The sequence below is a fragment of the Oncorhynchus kisutch genome, linkage group LG24 (assembly GCF_002021735.2).
Source record: "Oncorhynchus kisutch isolate 150728-3 linkage group LG24, Okis_V2, whole genome shotgun sequence".
NCBI lineage: Eukaryota > Metazoa > Chordata > Actinopteri > Salmoniformes > Salmonidae > Oncorhynchus > Oncorhynchus kisutch.
Window position 1 is genome coordinate 35,091,388 of NC_034197.2, and position 19,790 is coordinate 35,111,177.

Sequence of the window (19,790 nt, forward strand, 5' to 3'; positions counted from 1 at the left end):
AAAGGATTTGCCCCCTTTCTAAGTTTCTCAAGTTTTGAATTTTTTTAAAAATATTGAATGTTATCAGATCTTCAATCAAAACCTAATATTAGATAAAAAGGAAACTGAGTGAACAAATAACACAACAATTACATAATTATTTCATAAACAAAGTTATGCAACACCCAATGCCGCTGTGTGAAAAGCCTACATGAAAATGGCGGGGGAAAAATCTAAATATTTGAAGGTTTGGAATGGCAGAGTCAAAGTCCAGACCTAATCAGGACTTGAAACTAGAGGTCGACCGATTTAATCGGAATGGCCGATTTTTAATTAGGGCTGATTTCAAGTTTTCATAACAATCGGTAATCTGCATTTTTGAACACCATTCATGGCGGTTACATTGTACTCCACGAGGAGACTGTGTGGCAGGCTGTGACTACCTGTCATACGAGTGCAGCAAGGAGCGCAGCAAGAGTGCAGCAAGGAGCCAAGGTAAGGTGATCGCTAGCATTAAACGTATCTTATAAAAAACAATCCATCTTAACATAATCACTAGTTAACTACACATGGTTGATGATATTACTAGTTTATCTAGCTTGTCCTGCATTGTATATAATCGATGCGGTGCCTGTTAATTTATCATTGAATCATAGCCTACTTCGCCAAACGGTTATTTAACACACACAGGGGAATTGGGTGTTGCATAACTTTGTTCATTAAATAAACATATATATTTTTGTTGTTATTTGTAAACTCAGGTTCCCTTTATCTAATATTAGATTTTGGTTGAACATCTGATGACATTCAGTATTAAAAATATGCAAAAATAGTGAAAATCAGAAAGGGACAAAATACTTAGTTACTGTACTGTAGGTCGTAAATGGAAGTAGAGTATGATACCCGTACTGTAGGTAGTATAATGGAAGTAGAGTGATACCATACTGTAGGTAGTATAATGGAAGTAGAGTATGATACCATACTGTAGGTCGTAAATGGAAGTAGAGTATGATACCCGTACTGTAGGTCGTAAATGGAAGTAGAGTATGATACCCGTACTGTAGGTCGTATAATGGAAGTAGAGTTGATACCCGTACTGTAGGTAGTATAATGGAAGTAGAGTATGATACCCGTACTGTAGGTAGTATAATGGAAGTAGAGTTGATACCATACTGTAGGTAGTATAATGGAAGCAGAGTATGATACCCATACTGTAGGTCGTATAATGGAAGTAGAGTATGATACCCATACTGTAGGTAGTATAATGGAAGTAGAGTATGATACCCGTACTGTAGGTCGTATAATGGAAGTAGAGTTGATACCCGTACTGTAGGTAGTATAATGGAAGTAGAGTATGATACCCGTACTGTAGGTAGTATAATGGAAGTAGAGTTGATACCATACTGTAGGTAGTATAATGGAAGCAGAGTATGATACCCATACTGTAGGTCGTATAATGGAAGTAGAGTATGATACCCATACTGTAGGTAGTATAATGGAAGTAGAGTTGATACCATACTGTAGGTAGTATAATGGAAGCAGAGTATGATACCCATACTGTAGGTAGTATAATGGAAGTAGAGTATGATACCCATACTGTAGGTAGTATAATGGAAGTAGAGTCTGATACCCATACTCTAGGTAGTATAATGGAAGTAGAGTCTGATACCCATACTGTAAGTCGTATAATGTAGAGCTTTTTCATTTGTATGAACTGAGTTCATCACAGCTGTAATATGGAAATATTTGTTTCAAAACAATTAAGGCATCTGACATGCAAACCTTATTTACATTTTCTCTCAACTTTTAGTTTCATTAAACTCAGCAAAAAAAAATAAAAAAAAAGTCCCTTTTTCAGGCCCCTGTCTTTCAAAGATAATTAGTAAAAATCCAAATAACTTCACAGATCTTCATTGTAAAGGGTTTAGACACTGTTTCCCATATTTGTTCCATGAACCATTAACAATTAATGAACATGCACTTGTGGATCGGTCGTTAACAGCTTACAGACGGTAGGCAATTAAGGTCACAGTTATGAAAACTTAGGACTTGTCATAACTTGGCACTTATGTCCTCTGTGATGTCACACGTCTTTATGAACTCAAACTCTTTGAACAGATAAGATAAGGATTTTGGGTCTGCTGTTTTCTCTTTTTGTTTTCTCTTTACAATATGGAAATATTTTTTATTTCAAGTCATTTTGGCAAGTCATGCAGACGTTCTGTTTCTGATCTGGCTTCTGTCACCGTTCTTTCGTTGTTTCTTTCCCTCATTTGTCCTTCTTGTTTTTCATTCTGTTGTCCGTGCCTTTACTGATCCTCTTCTGGTAATTTCAGCCGACCCGTTGATGATCCATCCTATTAATCTAACACGTCTTTCCCCCTTCTCTTTCGATCCATATTGTTGTGCTGCCAATCGGCACCTCGTTGTCTTTTTGCTCCGTCTCTCTTCCCTCCATGGCTGTCCTGGGTAGCCCCCCTTTGTGTTTACCCCGTGTGTGGTGCTGTGATGCAGATAGCGTGTCAGAGTGCTGTGAGTCAGGAGCAGGTGGAGAGTATCCTGACTGAGAACGATGCTCTCAGGACTAACCTAGTCGCTCTGGAACAGGTATAGTATTCTGACCCGCGCCCTGCCAGGACCCCCCCACGGAACCTCATCACTATTCACTCTACCACTGTCACCACTCACCAGCCATTACCCATGATGCATCACCATTATGACAAGTCGAGCTGTTGTGAATAAAGTCAGGGAGGTAAAGACATTTTTCACCATACTGACGGATGGTGATTATTTCAATAGTTCAGACAATATTATTGTAAGTAGCAACAATTCCTAACGGTTTTTTGTTTTTCCTACAAAGCTTTAATCCAAAGACGTTCAACATCTGCTTTTCATGTCTCACTTTCTCCACTTCTGACACATTTGATCCACTTGGTTTCATTAAACAAAGTCTAGAAATACCTTTTTTGTAAAACGTAATCAAATGTTGTTCCATTGTGAAGCTCAGTGTGTCCTAACTAGTGGGTGTTGTGTGTCATTAGATTCAGACGGTGAAGACTCAGGAGATGAACCTTTTGCGTGACCAAAACACGGCTCTGAACGTTGAGCTGCAGCAGAGACGGACAGAGCAGGAGAGCTTCCTGGCACAGAGAGATGACCTTAACTCTCAGCTACAGGTTTGTGTGACCCTCACATTGTCCTAATGCATGCATACTCCGAGAACCACTGAAATACACCTCACTTACAGTGGTTAGTACTTTGATAAAGGTCTTCTATTGTAGGTCAAGGAGGAAAAAGATGGAGTTGCAAATGTATTTTTATCCTCTCTTTAGCTGTCTCTTTTTTTTCTCTGTAGGAGGGGAACCGTGCCAACAGCAGACTGTTGGAACAGCTGACTGTATTGGACCAATGGAAAGACCGATTACAGCAAGAGCTAGAGGAGGCTAAAAAGGTGGGCTATCTGTGACCCACACACACACACACACACACACACACACAGTGAACAGAGATGCGTACAGCAGGCATACACACATCACACTGTAGTAATTGTCATTACTGTATGCCAGTGAAGGTGGGAGTGCTGATTTGACCTCTCTCAAGCTCCACTCCTTCTGCCCACAGTGTCACAAGCCATAAATGGACAGCACAGCTTCAATTAGCATATGTGCCAGTCTTGGACTTATCACAGAGTTATCTTTGAGTCAAATTGACATGAATTCAGGATTATGATTCAAAGACTCATGGTTTGTTTAAGAAACAGTGAATCAGTGCTGGATGAGTGTGAATGTTATTGTTCATCCATCATCACCATAAATGAGTTATCCTCCCGTCTCCTTCCCCTGCAGACAGCTGACAAGCGGAAGGCCATGCTGGATGAACTGGCCATGGAGATAATCACAGAGAAGTCCCGGCACAAGGAGGAGCTGAGCGACGTGCGTCTGCAGCATGAGAAGGAGGTGCTGGGGGTGCGGGCACGCTACGAGAAGGAGCTGAGGGGACTCCATGAGGACAAGAACCGCACAGAGGAGGGGATCCGCTCACAGCTCCGAGACGAGAAGGTGAAGTGCGGGGGGCGAGGCACATTTTAGATTCAGGGCCACATAGCCAACGAGAAGGGAGAGAACATGAGGTGCTCTGCTTGTGTATTAATGTGACCTTTGACCTATAGGCTCGCAATAAGGAGCTGGAGGGTCTGCAGCAGTGTGTGGAGGAGCTGCAGGCCCAGGTCCAGTCCATGGAGGACACTAAGGGCTGGTTCGAACGCAGACTCAAAGATGCTGAGGTACACGACCAACTTCACTTTCACATTGATTTATTCACTAGAATATTCCAGTACTTACTGGAATATGTAGTGTAGTTATGCTGTGTTGTACCACTATACACTTTAAATCTTGTACATGAACATACAGAGATGAGGTTAATAAGTGATCAATACTGGCAGTTAGAGGCGCTCTGCCCGGAGTAATGCCTGTCACGGTAACACTGCCCTCGGGGCGTCGCGGTAACACTGCCCACGGGGCGTCGCGGTAACACTGCCCACGGGGCGTCGCGGTAACACTGCCCGCGGGGCGTCGCAGTAACACTGCCCGCGGGGCGTCGCGGTAACACTGCCCGCGGGGCGTCGCGGTAACCCTGCCCACGGGGCATCGCGGTAACACTGACCACAAGGTGTCAGTAGTGCTTCTTACTTATTTATGCTCAGATTTGTTTTGTTTTCTAGCATTTACTGTGATTAATGACTTTAAATATGTGTAGTAGTTTAGCCTTTTTAAAGAATTCTAAAAATACATGTGTGCTGATGTGTGGTGTTCCCCTCTGTGTTTAGGAGAGCATGGAGAAGAGCTGTCTGGAGCACCAGGAGAGCACGGAGAAGCTGCAGGAAGAGCACTCTCTCCAACTGGAGGTTGTTTGACTTGTTTTTCTCTTCTCAGACACGGCAGAGTGGTGTACACAGCAACACACTCAGACACTTTCCTCCGGGCCAGGGGAATACTGACTGGGAGTGCATGTAGGCTTTGTTCACTGCAGTTGGCCCTAGTGTTGCACGGTATACCGAAACTTTGTTACTGTCTGTGAGAGAAAAAAACAACTGTTTGTTACTGGAATTGTTGTTACGATCGGTACTTCTGTCAAGTGTCTCACGTGATTGAGAGAGTCAAGTCTGTCACCGCAGAGCCTTTATACCGCCAAGAGCAAAGTGCCTGCTCCACCTACTCATTCCAGGGGAAAACCTGTGGTGAGGAATCATTGCCACAGCACTTTTCAATCAACTTTTGATTTAGTTTAATAAATATATTCACGCAAAGTGTTAGAGGGTCGTACCTCGTTTTTTTAAATGCTGATTTGCCTTAGGAGTTTTGAACTCGAGCACCATTTCTCTGTCCTTCACATTGGAGTGCTGCTGCAGGCTCTTGACCAATCAGGTTCATGGAACAATGCATTCATCTTAAGGTGCGTGCTCTCCACTTTCCTCAGGCCTTTTATTTAGTGATTGTGATCACACGACTCCAGACAGACACAAGTGAAAACTCTTCCATAAATGTAGCAGCCTAAACACTAGTGATCTGGGTGAAAGCAGTGGTAACCTTATGTATTCATAGCCCATAGTCTAACCTACTATTCACTGTGTCCCTCTGGCCAGGGTAAACCCAGCGGTAACCTTATGTATTCATAGCCCATAGTCTAACCTACTATTCACTGTGTCCCTCTGGCCAGGGTAAACCCAGTGGTAACCTTATGTATTCATAGCCCATAGTCTAACCTACTATTCACTGTGTCCCTCTGGCCAGGGTAAACCCAGCGGTAACCTTATGTATTCATAGCCCATAGTCTAACCTACTATTCACTGTGTCCCTCTGGCCAGGGTAAACCCAGCGGTAACCTTATGTATTCATAGCCCATAGTCTAACCTACTATTCACTGTGTCCCTCTGGCCAGGGTAAACCCAGTGGTAACCTTATGTATTCATAGCCCATAGTCTAACCTACTATTCACTGTGTCCCTCTGGCCAGGGTAAACCCAGTGGTAACCTTATGTATTCATAGCCCATAGTCTAACCTACTATTCACTGTGTCCCTCTGGCCAGGGTAAACCCAGCGGTAACCTTATGTATTCATAGCCCATAGTCTAACCTACTATTCACTGTGTCCCTCTGGCCAGGGTAAACCCAGCGGTAACCTTATGTATTCATAGCCCATAGTCTAACCTACTATTCACTGTGTCCCTCTGGCCAGGGTAAAAGCAGTGGTAACCTTATGTATTCATAGCCCATAGTCTAACCTACTATTCACTGTGTCCCTCTGGCCAGGGTAAACCCAGCGGTAACCTTATGTATTCATAGCCCATAGTCTAACCTACTATTCACTGTGTCCCTCTGGCCAGGGTAAACCCAGCGGTAACCTTATGTATTCATAGCCCATAGTCTAACCTACTATTCACTGTGTCCCTCTGGCCAGGGTAAACCCAGCGGTAACCTTATGTATTCATAGCCCATAGTCTAACCTACTATTCACTGTGTCCCTCTGGCCAGGGTAAAAGCAGTGGTAACCTTATGTATTCATAGCCCATAGTCTAACCTACTATTCACTGTGTCCCTCTGGCCAGGGTAAACCCAGCGGTAACCTTATGTATTCATAGCCCATAGTCTAACCTACTATTCACTGTGTCCCTCTGGCCAGGGTAAACCCAGCGGTAACCTTATGTATTCATAGCCCATAGTCTAACCTACTATTCACTGTGTCCCTCTGGCCAGGGTAAACCCAGCGGTAACCTTATGTATTCATAGCCCATAGTCTAACCTACTATTCACTGTGTCCCTCTGGCCAGGGTAAACCCAGCGGTAACCTTATGTATTCATAGCCCATAGTCTAACCTACTATTCACTGTGTCCCTCTGGCCAGGGTAAACCCAGCGGTAACCTTATGTATTCATAGCCCATAGTCTAACCTACTATTCACTGTGTCCCTCTGGCCAGGGTAAACCCAGCGGTAACCTTATGTATTCATAGCCCATAGTCTAACCTACTATTCACTGTGTCCCTCTGGCCAGGGTAAACCCAGCGGTAACCTTATGTATTCATAGCCCATAGTCTAACCTACTATTCACTGTGTCCCTCTGGCCAGGGTAAACCCAGCGGTAACCTTATGTATTCATAGCCCATAGTCTAACCTACTATTCACTGTGTCCCTCTGGCCAGGGTAAACCCAGCGGTAACCTTATGTATTCATAGCCCATAGTCTAACCTACTATTCACTGTGTCCCTCTGGCCAGGGTAAACCCAGCGGTAACCTTATGTATTCATAGCCCATAGTCTAACCTACTATTCACTGTGTCCCTCTGGCCAGGGTAAACCCAGCGGTAACCTTATGTATTCATAGCCCATAGTCTAACCTACTATTCACTGTGTCCCTCTGGCCAGGGTAAACCCAGCGGTAACCTTATGTATTCATAGCCCATAGTCTAACCTACTATTCACTGTGTCCCTCTGGCCAGGGTAAACCCAGCGGTAACCTTATGTATTCATAGCCCATAGTCTAACCTACTATTCACTGTGTCCCTCTGGCCAGGGTAAACCCAGCGGTAACCTTATGTATTCATAGCCCATAGTCTAACCTACTATTCACTGTGTCCCTCTGGCCAGGGTAAACCCAGCGGTAACCTTATGTATTCATAGCCCATAGTCTAACCTACTATTCACTGTGTCCCTCTGGCCAGGGTAAACCCAGCGGTAACCTTATGTATTCATAGCCCATAGTCTAACCTACTATTCACTGTGTCCCTCTGGCCAGGGTAAACCCAGCGGTAACCTTATGTATTCATAGCCCATAGTCTAACCTACTATTCACTGTGTCCCTCTGGCCAGGGTAAACCCAGCGGTAACCTTATGTATTCATAGCCCATAGTCTAACCTACTATTCACTGTGTCCCTCTGGCCAGGGTAAACCCAGCGGTAACCTTATGTATTCATAGCCCATAGTCTAACCTACTATTCACTGTGTCCCTCTGGCCAGGGTAAACCCAGCGGTAACCTTATGTATTCATAGCCCATAGTCTAACCTACTATTCACTGTGTCCCTCTGGCCAGGGTAAACCCAGCGGTAACCTTATGTATTCATAGCCCATTTGTTTGTGAGAAAATGTGAATGGGATCAAATTAGTTTCATCTTCAAACTGACCAGGCTGCCTAGACTTTTTCAATCCAAAATGATTAACTGGAATGGATCAATCAACATAATAGGTGATATAGACTGTGAATACATGTTTATTTAGGCCTACAGTTGCATAGGGCAGGACTGCTCGATGCAAATCAACATAAAGCAAGCTCAGCCTTGTGAAACATGCAGTTTTATAATGCCATTTCTACCCATTTTGTTGGAAGACTAAAATGTTTTGGCAGTTTTTTTTTAAAGCTAATTTCCTGAAATTCTACATGTTTTTCTATCTGGGGCCCCGCTGAAGGTCGGGGGTCCCAGAGCATGTCCCCGTTTGGTCATCCGATCCCTCATCTCCCTTCCTGTTTTCTCTAGATTCCATAGCCACAAAGACACATTCCACAGCCAATGATGTCAGTACTTTAAGACTTTTATAAAGGAGATGGCTTCTTCTATGGAGAATTGATCGGTACAATAGAATATTTTCTTCTAGCAGTTGCCAATAAAATAACTCCTAAATGGGAGGGATTGTTTCATCTGTAGCCCCATGAAATCAGATTTTATAAGCTCAATAACTCAAAGCATGCACACACTCCCATTTAATAATCTGCATTCACCTGTATTTTAAATAGAACTAGGCTATATCGTATTATCTTATTTACCCAGTTTATCAATAGAGATTTACAGTACCATTCAAATCAATGATTACCATTTAAGTTTTGTAGTTAGATTGGTAAAAACAAAGTCATTGATTTGTATGGTTTATTAATTAATGCACCCATGGCTGTAAAAAATAAACTGGATGTACAATTTTTCAAATGTAATGATATTGAATTCTGAAGATGCCCAACGATTGAACATAGTTTCTGTCTGGATCAAGTGCCATTCTGTGACTTTGGCCTTTTCGTTGTTGTGTCATGGAGTATCATATCGGGTATCGTGATACTAAACCTGCTATCAGTATCGAAGGGACAATTCTGGTATCGTGACAACACTAGTTGGCCCAGGGAAATACACTCCCAGTCAGTGTAGTATGTGGACTTTGTTCAGGTAGATGAAGCTATGACTCGCATTGCTATTCTCGTCTGCTGAGTACCTGATGTTTATTGAACTGTACTTATTTAGCCATTAAAAGTGTTTCTTATGAGTCTAACTCTAATTGGTCAGGTAGGTTTGGTGATATGCTTGTTTGAAATTGAACCCCTACTGTTTCAATTAAAATCCTGTTAGTATCATGAAGTTAATTCTGAATGGAACTGTTGTGTTAATCTTGTCATCACTGTAGATATTCCATTAGCATGGTGTGACTAGTAACCTTATGTTGAAACGGATTTGATTTACATCGGATATGTGAAAATAACTGAAACGGAATACGTGCTCTTTGTGTTTCTCATTCAGGGAAAGGCATCTGATATAGATGGTGTGAACCTGCAGTTGACAGAGGTAGAGAAGGAAAGGGATGTGCATTTTGAAACCATTGGAAAACTGAAACAGGTAAACTAACCCTTTTTGTAACTGGTAGAAACTACTATTAAAGTTATTTTTCCATCAAGTTTTCAGAGGAAAGTACTGTTTGAAATGTTCCGTACATGTACACACACAAACTCAGCAAATAAAGAAACGTCCCTTTTTCAGGACCCTGTCTTTCAAAGATAATTTGTAAAAATCCAAATAACTTCACAGATCTTCATTGTAAAGGGTTTAAACAATTATTGAACATGCACCTGTGGAACTGTCGTTAAGACACTAACAGCTTACCGACGGTAGGCAATTAAGGTCACAGTTATGAAAACTTAGGACACTAAAGAGGCCTTTCTACTGACTCTGAAAAACCCCAAAAGAAAGATGCTCAGGGTCCCTGCTCATCTGCGTGAACGTGCCTTAGGCATGCTGCAAAGAGGCATGAGGACTGCAGATGTGCCCCCCCCCCCTTTGTTCAGGGACACATTATTCCATTTCTGTTAGTCACTTGTCTGTGGAACTTGTTCAGTTTATGTCTCAGTTGTTGAATCTTGTTACGTTCATACAAATATTTACACATGTTAAGTTTCTTGGAAATAAACACAGTTGACAGTGAGAGGGCAATAAATTGCAATGTCCGTACTGTGAGACGCCTAAGACAGAGCTACAGGAAAACAGGATGGACTGCTGATCGTCCTCGCAGTGGCAGACCATGTGTAACAACACCTGCACAGGATCGGTACATCCGAACATCACACCTGCGGGACAGGTACAAGATGGCAGCAACTGCCCGAGTTACACCAGGAACACACAATCCCTCCATCAGTGCTCAGACTGTCCACAATAGGCTGAGAGAGGCTGGACTGAGGGCTTGTAGGCCTGTTGTAAGGCAGGTACTCACCAGACATCATCGGCAACAACGTCACCTACGGGCACAAACCCACTGTCGCTGGACAAGACAGGACTGTCAAAAAGTGCTCTTCACTGACGAGTCGCGGTTCTGTCTCACCAGGGGTGATGGTCGGATCTGCGTTTATCGTCAAAGGGTGTAACGCTCATTCGAGGCCTGTACTCTGGAGCGGGATCGATTTGGAGGTGGAGGGTCCGTCATGGTTTGGGGCGATGCGTCACAGCATCATTGGACTAAGATTGACAACAATCTCAACGCTGTGCGTTACAGGGAAGACATCCTCCTCCCTTCCTGCAGGCTCATCCAGACATGACCCTCCAGCATGACAATGCCACCAGCCATACTGCTGACAGGAATGTCAGTGTTCTGCCATGGCCAGCGAGGAGCCCGGATCTCAATCCCATTGAGCACGTCTGGGACCTGTTGGATCGGAGGGTGAGTGCTAGGGACATTTCCCCCCCAGAAATGTCTGGGAACTTGCAGGTGCCTTGGTGGAAGAGTGGGGTAACATCTCACAGCAAGAACGGGCAAATCTGGTGCAGTCCATGAGGAGGAGATGCACTGCAGTACTTAATGCAGCTGGTGGCCACACCAGATACTGACTGTTACTTTTGATTTTGACCCCCCCCCCCCTTTGTTCAGGGACACATTATTCCATTTCTGTTAGTCACTTGTCTGTGGAACTTGTTCAGTTTGTCTCAGTTGTTGAATCTTGTTACGTTCATACAAATATTTACACATGTTAAGTTTCTTGGAAATAAACACAGTTGACAGTGAGAGGACTTTTTTTTGCTGAGTTTAGAAGCTGTATAATAAGGCTGTGGGGTCATGTAATGGTTCTCGTTAGAGCCTCCATTAAGTACTCTCCCTGTCTTTGTGGTGTACAGGAGATTAAAGACACGGTGGATGGCCAGAGGATCCTGGAGAAGAAAGGTAGTTCAGCAGTAAGTGGAACACTCTCTCCTCACTCTCTGAACGCTGTCTCTCTCTACGCTGTCGCTCTCTCTCTCGCTGTCGCTCTCTCCACGCTGTCTCTCAATTCAATTCAATTTGCTTTATTGGCATGACGTAACAATGTACATATTGCCAAAGCTTAATTTGGATATTTACAATGTAAAAATGAGAATCAAAATTGTCAACGGGACAACAGTAACAACAATAACCAAGTGTCAAAAGAACCATACATTCAACAATGACAATAAGCATACAGTAGAGTACATGTGCAGGATGATTGGTCTGTCAGACACTGTCCCTCATCTTATGGCAGTCAGCAAAGTAATGCGCTGCCAACCCACAGCTCTGCGTCCTCCCCCAACAGGACGGGTAGCCTATCCTCATCAGAGAGGTCTTTGAAACCTTGAATAAGGTTTTCAAATTTGGGGAAATGACACTCTTTAATTGTTTTATATTTGGGGCATTTTGTCAGGAAATGCAGCTCCGTCTCAGGTTCTGCTGTTGTGCAGTGGTTGCACAGCCTTTCCTCTACAGGGAGCCAGGTTTTCCTGTGTCTACCCTTCTCAATGGCAAGGCTGTGCTCACTGAGCCTGTACTTTGTCAAGGTTTTTCCAAGGTTTTGATCAGTAACCATGGTCAAATATTTAGCCACAGTGTACTGTCGATTTAGGGTAGATAGCACTGCATTTTGCTTTGTGCTTGTGTTTCCCAATAAGCAATATAGTTTTGTTTTGACTGTGTTGTAATTTGGTTTATTCTGATTGATTGGATGTTCTGGTCCTGAGGCTTCAGTGCGTTAGTAGAACAGGCTTGTGAACTCAGCCCCAGGACCAGCTGGATGAGGGGACTCTTTTCTTTGCTCAGCTCTTGGCATTGCAGGCCTTGGTAGTGGTATGAGAGGGGGTCACTGTATTTTAGATGTTTCTAAAACTTAATTGCTCTTTTTTGAGTTTTTATTATTAGTGGATATTGGCCTAATTCTGCCCTGCATGCTTTGTTTGTAGTTTTCCTCTGGACATGAAGGAGAATCTTACAGAACTCTGCATGCAGGGTTTCAATGGGGTGTTTGTCCCATTTGATGAAATCTTGTTTTGCAAGTGGACCCCACACCTCGCTGTCATAAAGTTCAATTGGTTCAATGACATATTCAATTAGTTTTAGCCAAATTTGAATCAGTATTTCAATTTGAATGAGCTTTTTAATGGTGTAGAATGCCCTGCGTGCTTTCTCAGTTCATTCACTGCCTCATTAAGGTGTCCAGTTGAGCTTATTTTTAAACCAAAGTAATTGTAGTGTGTACAGTAATCTATATATTTTGTACCAATTGAGAACTTTGGTCTAATTACCTGAGATCCGGATCTTCTCTGGAAAAATCATTATTTGTGTCTTTTTGGGGTTTTACTGCCAGGGCCCAGGTCTGACAGTACTGCTCTAGCAGGTCCAGGCTCTGCTGTAGGCCATGTGCTGTGGGTGACAGCAGGCATAGGTCATCTGCGAAGAGTAGGCATTTAACTTCTGAATTGTGGAAACTAACATCAGGGGCTGAGGATTTTTCTAGAATAGTGGTCAATTAATTTATGTAAATATTGAAGAGTGCAGGGCTCAGATTGCAACCCTGACGAAGGCCCCGCCCCTGGTTAAAGAATTCTGTTCTTTTTTTGCCAATTTTAATGCTGCACGTATTGCCAGTATATCTTGATTTAGTTATGTCATATGTTTTACCCCCTACACCACTTTCAATAACTTGTAGAACAGTCCTTTATGCCAACTAGAATCAAATGCTTTTTGGTAGTTGATAAAGCAAGCCTATATTTTGGTATTATTTTGGTGGACATGTTTATCTATCAGGGTGTGTAGGGTGTAAGTATGATCAAATCAAATCAAATCAAATCAAATTTATATAGCCCTTCGTACATCAGCTGATATCTCAAAGTGCTGTACAGAAACCCAGCCTAAAACCCCAAACAGCAAGCAATGCAGGTGGAGAAGCACGGTGGCTAGGAAAAACTCCCTAGAAAGGCCAATACCTAGGAAGAAACCTAGAGAGGAACCAGGCTATGTGGGGTGGCCAGTCCTCTTCTGGCTGTGCCGGGTGGAGATTATAACAGAACATGGTCAAGATGTTCAATGTTCATAAATGACCAGCATGGTCGAATAATAATAAGGCAGAACAGTTGAAACTAGAGCAGCAGCACAGTCAGGTGGAAGTTGAAACTAGAGCAGCAGCATGGCCAGGTAGACTGGGGACAGCAAGGAGTCATCATGTCAGGTAGTCCTGGGGCATGGTCCTAGGGCTCAGGTCAGTTGAAACTGGAACAGCAGCATGGCCAGGTGGACTGGGGACAGCAAGGAGTCATCATGTCAGGTAGTCCTGGGGCATGGTCCTAGGGCTCAGGTCCTCCGAGAGAGAGAAAGAAAGAGAGAAGGAGAGAATTAGAGAACGCACACTTAGATTCACACAGGACACCGAATAGGACAGGAGAAGTACTCCAGATATAACAAACTGACCCCAGCCCCCCGACACATAAACTACTGCAGCATAAATACTGGAGGCTGAGACAGGAGGGGTCAGGAGACACTGTGGCCCCATCCGAGGACACCCCCGGACAGGGCCAAACAGGAAGGATATAACCCCACCCACTTTGCCAAAGCACAGCCCCCACACCACTAGAGGGATATCTTCAACCACCAACTTACCATCCTGAGACAAGGCTGAGTATAGCCCACAAAGATCTCCGCCACGGCACAACCCAAGGGGGGGGGGGGGGGCGCCAACCCAGACAGGATGACCACAACAGTGAATCAACCCACTCAGGTGACGCACCCCCTCCAGGGACAGCATGAGAGAGCCCCAGCAAGCCAGTGACTCAGCCCCTGTAATAGGGTTAGAGGCAGAGAATCCCAGTGGAAAGAGGGGAACCGGCCAGGCAGAGACAGCAAGGGCGGTTCGTTGCTCCAGAGCCTTTCCGTTCACCTTCCCACTCCTGGGCCAGACTACACTCAATCATATGACCCACTGAAGAGATGAGTCTTCAGTAAAGACTTAAAGGTTGAGACCGAGTTTGCGTCTCTGACATGGGTAGGCAGACCGTTCCATAAAAATGGAGCTCTATAGGAGAAAGCCCTGCCTCCAGCTGTTTGCTTAGAAATTCTAGGGACAATTAGGAGGCCTGCGTCTTGTGACCGTAGCGTACGTATAGGTATGTACGGCAGGACCAAATCAGAGAGATAGGTAGGAGCAAGCCCATGTAATGCTTTGTAGGTTAGCAGTAAAACCTTGAAATCAGCCCTTGCTTTGACAGGAAGCCAGTGTAGAGAGGCTAGCACTGGAGTAATATGATCAAATTTTTTGGTTCTAGTCAGGATTCTAGCAGCCGTATTTAGCACTAACTGAAGTTTATTTAGTGCTTTATCCGGGTAGCCGGAAAATAGAGCATTGCAGTAGTCTAACCTAGAAGTGACAAAAGCATGGATTAATTTTTCTGCATCATTTTTGGACAGAAAGTTTCTGATTTTTGCAATGTTACGTAGATGGAAAAAAGCTGTCCTCGAAATGGTCTTGATATGTTCTTCAAAAGAGAGATCAGGGTCCAGAGTAACGCCGAGGTCCTTCACAGTTTTATTTGAGACGACTGTACAACCATTAAGATTAATTGTCAGATTCAACAGAAGATCTCTTTGTTTCTTGGGACCTAGAACAAGCATCTCTGTTTTGTCCGAGTTTAATAGTAGAAAGTTTGCAGCCATCCACTTCCTTATGTCTGAAACACATGCTTCTAGCGAGGGCAATTTTGGGGCTTCACCATGTTTCATTGAAATGTACAGCTGTGTGTCATCCGCATAGCAGTGAAAGTTTACATTATGTTTTCGAATAACATCCCCAAGAGGTAAAATATATAGTGAAAACAATAGTGGTCCTAAAACGGAACCTTGAGGAACACCGAAATTTACAGTTGATTTGTCAGAGGACAAACCATTCACAGAGACAAACTGATATCTTTCCGACAGATAAGATCTAAACCAGGCCAGAACATGTCCGTGTAGACCAATTTGGGTTTCCAATCTCTCCAAAAGAATGTGGTGATCGATGGTATCAAAAGCAGCACTAAGGTCTAGGAGCACGAGGACAGATGCAGAGCCTCGGTCCGATGCCATTAAAATGTCATTTACCACCTTCACAAGTGCCGTCTCAGTGCTATGATGGGGTCTAAAACCAGACTGAAGCATTTCGTATACATTGTTTGTCTTCAGGAAGGCAGTGAGTTGCTGCGCAACAGCCTTCTCTAAAATTTTTGAGAGGAATGGAAGATTCGATATAGGCCGATAGTTTTTTATATTTTCTGGGTCAAGGTTTGGCTTTTTCAAGAGAGGCTTTATTACTGCCACTTTTAGTGAGTTTGGTACACATCCAGTGGATAGAGAGCCGTTTATTATGTTCAACATAGGAGGGCCAAGCACAGGAAGCAGCTCTTTCAGTAGTTTAGTTGGAATAGGGTCCAGTATGCAGCTTGAAGGTTTAGAGGCCATGATTATTTTCATCATTGTGTCAAGAGATATAGTACTAAAACACTTGAGCGTCTCTCTTGATCCTAGGTCCTGGCAGAGTTGTGCAGACTCAGGACAACTGAGGTTTGGAGGAATACGCAGGTTTAAAGAGGAGTCCGTAATTTGCTTTCTAATAATCATAATCTTTTCCTCAAAGAAGTTCATGAATTTATCACTGCTAAAGTGAAAGTCATCCTCTCTTGGGGAATGCTGCTTTTTAGTTAGCTTTGCGACAGTATTAAAAAGGAATTTCGGATTGTTCTTATTTTCCTCAATTAAGTTAGAAAAATAGGATGATCGAGCAGCAGTAAGGGCTCTACGGTACTGCACGGTACCGTCCTTCCAAGCTAGTCGGAAGACTTCCAGTTTGGTGTGGTGCCATTTCCGTTCCAATTTTCTGGAAGCTTGCTTCAGAGCTCGGGTATTTTCTGTGTACCAGGGAGCTAGTTTCTTATGAGACATTTTTTTTGTTTTTAGGGGTGCAACTGCATCTAGGGTATTGCGCAAGGTTAGATTGAGATCCTCAGTTAGGTGGTTAACTGATTTTTGTCCTCTGGCGTCCTTGGGTAGGCAGAGGGAGTCTGGAAGGGCATCAAGGAATCTTTGTGTTGTCTGTGAATTTATAGCACGACTTTTGATGTTCCTTGGTTGGGGTCTAAGCAGATTATTTGTTGCAATTGCAAACGTAATAAAATGGTGGTCCGATAGTCCAGGATTATGAGGAAAAACATTAAGATCCACCACATTTATTCCATGGGACAAAACTAGGTCCAGCGTATGACTGTGACAGTGAGTGGGTCCAGAGACATGTTGGACAAAACCCACTGAGTCGATGATGGCTCTGAAAGCCTTTTGGAGTGGGTCTGTGGACTTTTCCATGTGAATATTAAAGTCACCAAAGATTAGAATATTATCTGCTATGACTACAAGGTCCGATAGGAATTCAGGGAACTCAGTGAGAAACGCTGTATATGGCCCAGGAGGCCTGTAAACAGTAGCTATAAAAAGTGATTGAGTAGGCTGCATAGATTTCATGACTAGAAGCTCAAAAGACGAAAATGTCATTTTTTTTTGTGTAAATTGAAATTTGCTATCGTAAATGTTAGCAACACCTCCGCCTTTGCGGGATGCACGGGGGATATGGTCACTAGTGTAGCCAGGAGGTGAGGCCTCATTTAAAACAGTAAATTCATCAGGCTTAAGCCATGTTTCAGTCAGGCCAATCACATCAAGATTATGATCAGTGATTAGTTCATTGACTATAATTGCCTTTGAAGTAAGGGATCTAACATTAAGTTAAATGTATGATCAGTTGTGTGATGTTTTGATATAAATCCAATTTGGCTTTTACACAAGACATTGTGCTTATTAAGGAAGTTTAGAACTCTTACATTTATAATACAACAGAAAACCTTCCCCAGGTTACTCAAATGCCTCTGTAATTGTTAGTGTCAAAGTTGTCTCCGTTTTTAAAGATTGGGGTTATGAGTCCTTGATGTCAGGGAAATAACCTACACTCAGGATCAAATTAAACAGTTTTAATATAGCCAATTGAAATGTTGCACTCGTGAGTTTGAGCATCTCATTTAAGATGCCATCAGGTCCGCATGTTTTTTAAAAATTTGAGAGCCTAAAGTTTCTTATATCAACTTCTCATGAATTTGGTGTTCTGCGTTTGTGTCAATTTGAACGTTGTTGTAGAGTGTTTCAAAATGGGTTGTCCATATGTCACCATTTTGTATTGCTAATTCCTCTTGTTTAGATGTTTTTTGTTTGTTTGTTTTTTTACAATTTTGCCAGAAGTTGTGTGTGTTTGGACTCCTCAATTAGTGTCAGCTGCTTGCTGTTGTACTGTGCTTTTTTGGTGTACGTTTATAGAGTTTTAAAGCCGTAAAGGTGTAATTCACCGTTATTTGGGTCTCTGTTTTTGTTTGGATAGTGTTCTAAGTTTTTTCCTTATAATTTTACAATCTGCATCAAACCAGTTGTCATCTGTGATCTTTTGTTTTTTATCAATTTCAATTGTGCTTCTTTTGCCGTTTGCCTGAATATATATATATATATATATATATATATATATATATATATATATATAGTTGTTTTGTACTGCTACTCCTCTCTCTCTCCTCGCTGTCTCTCTCTCTCTCTCTCCTCGCTCTCTCTCTCTCTCTCCTCGCTCTCTCTCTCTCTCTCTCTCTCTCCTCGCTGTCTCTCTCTCTCTCCTCGCTGTCTCTCTCTCTCTCCTCGCTGTCTCTCTCTCTCTCCTCGCTGTCTCTCTCTCTCTCCTCGCTGTCTCTCTCTCTCTCCTCGCTGTCTCTCTCTCTCTCTCTCCTCGCTCTCTCTCTCTCTCTCTCTCTCTCTCTCTCTCTCTCCTCGCTGTCTCTCTCTCTCTCCTCGCTGTCTCTCTCTCTCCTCTCTCCTCGCTGTCTCTCTCTCTCCTCTCTCTCTCCTCTCTCTATCTCCTCGCTGTCTCTCTCTCTATCTCCTCGCTGTCTCTCTCTCTATCTCCTCGCTGTCTCTCTCTCCTCGCTGTCTCCTCGCTCTCTCTCTCTCTCTCTCTCTCTCTCTCTCTCTCTCCTCGCTGTCTCTCTCTCTCTCCTCGCTCTCTCTCTCTCCTCGCTCTCTCTCTCTCCTCGCTGTCTCTCTCTCTCTCCTCGCTGTCTCTCTCTCTCCTCGCTGTCTCTCTCTCTCTCCTCGCTGTCTCTCTCTCTCTCCTCTCTCCTCGCTGTCTCTCTCCTCGCTGTCTCTCTCTCTCCTCGCTGTCTCTCTCTCTCCTCGCTGTCTCTCTCTCTCCTCGCTGTCTCTCTCTCTCCTCGCTGTCTCTCTCTCTCCTCGCTGTCTCTCTCTCTCCTCGCTGTCTCTCTCTCTCCTCGCTGTCTCTCTCTCTCCTCGCTGTCTCTCTCTCTCCTCGCTGTCTCTCTCTCTCCTCGCTGTCTCTCTCTCTCCTCGCTGTCTCTCTCTCCTCGCTCGCTGTCTCTCTCTCTCCTCGCTGTCTCTCTCTCTCCTCGCTGTCTCTCTCTCTCCTCGCTGTCTCTCTCTCGCCTCGCTGTCTCTCTCTCGCCTCGCTGTCTCTCTCTCGCCTCGCTCTCTCTCTCCCTCCTCTCTCTCTCTCTCTCTCTCGCCTCGCTCTCTCTCTCTCTCTCGCCTCGCTGTCTCTCTCTCTCTCTCTCTCTCGCCTCGCTGTCTCTCTCTCTCTCTCGCCTCGCTGTCTCTCTCGCCTCGCTCTCTCTCTCGCCTCGCTGTCTCTCTCTCGCCTCGCTGTCTCTCTCTCGCCTCGCTGTCTCTCTCTCTCTCGCCTCGCTGTCTCTCTTTCTCTCCTCGCTGTCTCTCTTTCTCTCCTCGCTGTCTCTCTCGCCTCGTTGTCTCTCTCTCGCCTCGCTGTCTCTCTCTCGCCTCGCTGTCTCTCTCTCGCCTCGCTGTCTCTCTCTCGCCTCGCTGTCTCTCTCTCGCCTCGCTGTCTCCTCGCTGTCTCTCTCTCTCGCCTCGCTGTCTCTCTCTCTCGCCTCGCTGTCTCTCTCTCGCCTCGCTGTCTCTCTCTCGCCTCGCTGTCTCTCTCTCGCCTCGCTGTCTCTCTCTCGCCTCGCTGTCTCTCTCTCGCCTCGCTGTCTCTCTCGCCTCGCTGTCTCTCTCGCCTCGCTGTCTCTCTCTCGCCTCGCTGTCTCTCTCTCGCCTCGCTGTCTCTCTCTCTCTCGCCTCGCTGTCTCTCTCTCTCTCGCCTCGCTGTCTCTCTCTCTCTCGCCTCGCTGTCTCTCTCTCTCTCGCCTCGCTGTCTCTCTCTCTCTCGCCTCGCT

At 44.4% G+C, this 19,790-nt stretch overlaps 1 protein-coding gene across 6 annotated transcripts in view; it reads left to right on the top strand.

The window, feature by feature from the left end:
- The window catches only part of LOC109869082 (GRIP1-associated protein 1), a 114,858-nt gene that overhangs the window by 18,885 nt on the left and 76,183 nt on the right, over positions 1–19,790 (top strand). For 3 of the 6 annotated variants that reach the window (XM_031804076.1, XM_031804078.1, XM_031804079.1), the window contains exons 15-22: positions 2,494–2,586; positions 3,021–3,155; positions 3,335–3,430; positions 3,825–4,037; positions 4,148–4,261; positions 4,805–4,882; positions 9,528–9,623; positions 11,388–11,444. In XM_031804076.1, the coding sequence (XP_031659936.1) occupies positions 2,494–2,586; positions 3,021–3,155; positions 3,335–3,430; positions 3,825–4,037; positions 4,148–4,261; positions 4,805–4,882; positions 9,528–9,623; positions 11,388–11,444 (882 nt within the window). The remainder of the gene's footprint in view (positions 1–2,493; positions 2,587–3,020; positions 3,156–3,334; positions 3,431–3,824; positions 4,038–4,147; positions 4,262–4,804; positions 4,883–9,527; positions 9,624–11,387; positions 11,445–19,790) is intronic. The other 3 variants (XM_031804077.1, XM_031804080.1, XM_031804081.1) reach the window with 1 other exon arrangement.